Source organism: Trypanosoma grayi, assembly GCF_000691245.1.
Source record: "Trypanosoma grayi strain ANR4 Tgr_672_V1, whole genome shotgun sequence".
NCBI classification, from domain to species: Eukaryota; Euglenozoa; class Kinetoplastea; order Trypanosomatida; family Trypanosomatidae; genus Trypanosoma; species Trypanosoma grayi.
The window spans coordinates 6,637-9,582 of record NW_008826291.1 but is presented as its reverse complement, the minus strand read 5'-3'; the positions used below and the strand labels follow the sequence as shown (position 1 = coordinate 9,582).

General features: G+C 57.7%; 2 protein-coding genes across 2 annotated transcripts; both read right to left on the bottom strand.

Moving 5' to 3' along the window:
- On the bottom strand, positions 1-607 carry DQ04_06721020 (orotidine-5-phosphate decarboxylase/orotate phosphoribosyltransferase; the record flags this gene model as incomplete). The annotated part of the gene is made up of 1 exon (XM_009314847.1): positions 1-607. A coding segment is annotated over one exon (607 nt), but the record flags the coding sequence as incomplete, so codon positions are not given.
- Positions 608-1,031: 424 nt separating this feature from the next.
- Positions 1,032-2,183, bottom strand: DQ04_06721010 (putative dihydroorotase; the record flags this gene model as incomplete). Its single annotated transcript, XM_009314846.1, has 1 exon — positions 1,032-2,183. One exon carries the CDS (start codon positions 2,181-2,183, stop codon positions 1,032-1,034), a length of 1,152 nt encoding a protein of 383 aa, XP_009313121.1.
- Positions 2,184-2,946: the final 763 nt, after the last annotated feature.

Sequence of the window (2,946 nt, the reverse complement as noted above, 5' to 3'; positions counted from 1 at the left end):
CGGGCACGAGGAACCACAACGTCGGCGCCCGCGCACGCACGCGGCTCAGCGCGACGGGGTCGGTAGCGCCAACGACGAGGCCGATGTTCCCGTTGTAGTTCCACGACATCTCGGCGCGCTCGGCAACCACCTCGTAGAGGTTGCGCCCGTCCACCTCTAGGCACTGCAGGTCGTTGGAGCCCTTGTTGGATGTCTTGCAGAGGATGAACACGCCCTTCGACGCGTCCTGCAGGAACGGCGAGAGCGAATCACCGCCCATGTAGGGCGACGCCGTGATGGCGTGGGCCTTGAGGTGCTCGAAGGCGGATTTCGCGTAGGCCTCCGCGGTGTCCGCGATGTCGCCGCGCTTCGCGTCGAGCACGACGGGAATATTCGAGGGAACGTGCGCGATCACACGCCGCAGCGCCTGCCAGCCCTCCTCCCCGAAGTACTCAAAGAAAGCAGCGTTTGGCTTGTACGCGGCGGCGTAGTCCTTGGTTGCGTCGATCAACTTTACGCACTCTTCGGCGGCCGCCGCAGCGGTTTGTGCGCGGGGGTCGAGGCCGATGCAAAGCAGCGTTGTCTTTGCCCTCTCGTTAAGCATTTCAAAGAAATTCTGGGACATCATTGAGACTCTTGCTCGTTGTTGTTTGTGGTGCAACTAGGTGTCCAGAGGCAGTAGGAGAGACTTTGTGTACTCGCGGTGCGACTGTATGAGGAGGGAAGGCGCCAGAAGCGGACCCCCAGCAGCGGCAGATGATGATGATGATGATGATGATGAAATCAACATGACATTACATGAGGCATTGCCACGGCCACACGTACACACACGAGTTCCTCCCAAGGCTGCTGTCACAAACACACCTCGAAGAAACCTACATGAGAAAAAGAACGTCCTCATGTGGATAGAATTCAACACTTCTGTTTATTTCCACTTTATATTGATTTTGTGTTTTTTTTTTTGCTTTGGTTCAAGTTGTTGTTATTGTTGTTGTTTTTTTTTTTTTNGGTAGTTCTTTTGCTCCTAGTGAAAGAGAAACCTTTTAACATGCTCAGAGTGCCTTGCCGACAAGCCGCCAATTGGCGTAGGGTGACCACCGGCACTTGGACTTGAGCTTCGACTCGTCCACGACCCACTCGGTTGTGACATCAAAGGTGCGCCCTGTCGCGTTCGTTAGCCCTAGATCAAAGATGCGATTGGGGTTGGTGTGCATAAGCCGCACGATATCATCCACAGTTAGGCTTCGCGTCTCCAACGCCCTGGGCCTTGGTGCTGTGGGGTGCGGCCACTGCCCTGCGCACACTGTGAGAAGCAGCGGGACGACAAGCTCCAGGGATGGCATTCCACTAGGCGGGTTTGCGTCGTCACTCTTCTCCTGCAGCGTGTGCGGGGCGTGATCGGTACCAATGCAGTCGATGGTGCCATCAAGGATCCCCTCCCAGAGCCGTTCGTGGTGCTCCGGCGGCCGCACCGGCGGGTTGACCTTCACCCGCGCCCCGCAGCAGCTGTAGTCCTCCGTCGTGAGGAACAAGTGGTGCGGGGCGACCTCCGCCGTCACGCACACCCCTTCCGCGCGGGCGCGGCGGACGTGATCGAGACCGTCGCCGGTCGACAGGTGGGCGATGTGGAGCCGTGTGCCGTGCCGCCGCGCGAGTTCGATGGCGTTGGTGATGGACGCCGCCTCCGAGTGCGCTGGGCGGCGCAGCGAGTGCGAGGCGGGCCCGGTGTACTGGTGCAGCGCACACGCCTCGTTGTTGTGCGCTGCGTGCTCGCAGTGCGCCACCAGTGGTATGCCGTGCTTGCCGCATAGCGCGAAGGCCGCCTCTGTGACGTCGGCGCTGCTCTTTAGGTTACCGGTAGAGTTGTCGAGGTACAGCTTCAGTCCGGCGCAGCGGCGCTTCAGGCCCTCGTGCTCCGGCAGCGTCCACAGCGCCTCCAGCTCCTGCAGGTGGGCGTGCGCAGTGGCGCCGAAAAAGAAGCGGATGTCGCACAGCGACGCTACCGCCGCGGCGCGCCGCACCTTGTCCGCGAAGGCTCCGATGGTCTGCGTGGGGGGCATGGTGTTTGGCATGTCGCACACAACGCCGATGCCACCAGCGTGCGCCGCCTCCGCCTCACTCCGCATGTCGGCCTTGTGCTCGAAGCCAGGCTCGCGGAAGTGAACGTGGCAGTCCACAAGTGTGGGGAGCCCGACGCGCGTCATGTTGCGAATGGAATGAACTGAAATCCGTACGGTGTGTATACGGTCTGCGTATGTGTGTGGTGCACGCCTCAGACGACTCCAGATTGGGGAGATTATTGATTTTTTTTCGTTGGGGGGTGGTTAAATGGCAACACGCAATGAGCTCGTTTGACTTGTATGTTTTGTGTTTTTGTGTGTTTGTCTGTTCGCTTGGCCCGCACCGCTGCAACGCTTCTTGAGTTGCACACAGCACCGTGGACTTGTTTCCCCCTACCCACCAGGTTGCCGTGCGGAGTGGGAGCACGGGGAGGGGGGCAAAAAAACACAGAGAGAGAGAGAGACCGGAAGAGAGAGAGAGAGAGAAGGGAGAAGCACAATGTAGGTCTCTCTCTCTCCTCTCTTCTACCAGTGTCCTGCTCACTTATGATGCGTCAACGGTGTAAAGGGGTGAAGTACAATAGAGTGGGGGGGTAACGTAGCGTTAATGACTTATTTATCATTCATGTACCGCTCCTCCTCCACCTCCCCCCGTGCTTCAACTGCAGTTTCCTGTTTGTTTGTTTGTTTTTTCGTTCTGTCCCTTAGAGGGGAGGGAGTCACGGAATGAAATGCAACACAAAAAAAAAAATTTTTGCTTCTTTCATCACTGTCCCATATGTATTTGCTTGATTGGCTCCGTTACGTTCGACTTGCGCCCCCTTTCCTGCTCTCACACACGCACGCACGCACGCACACACACACAGAGAGCGGGAGAGAAAAGGAATATATATATATATATATATAT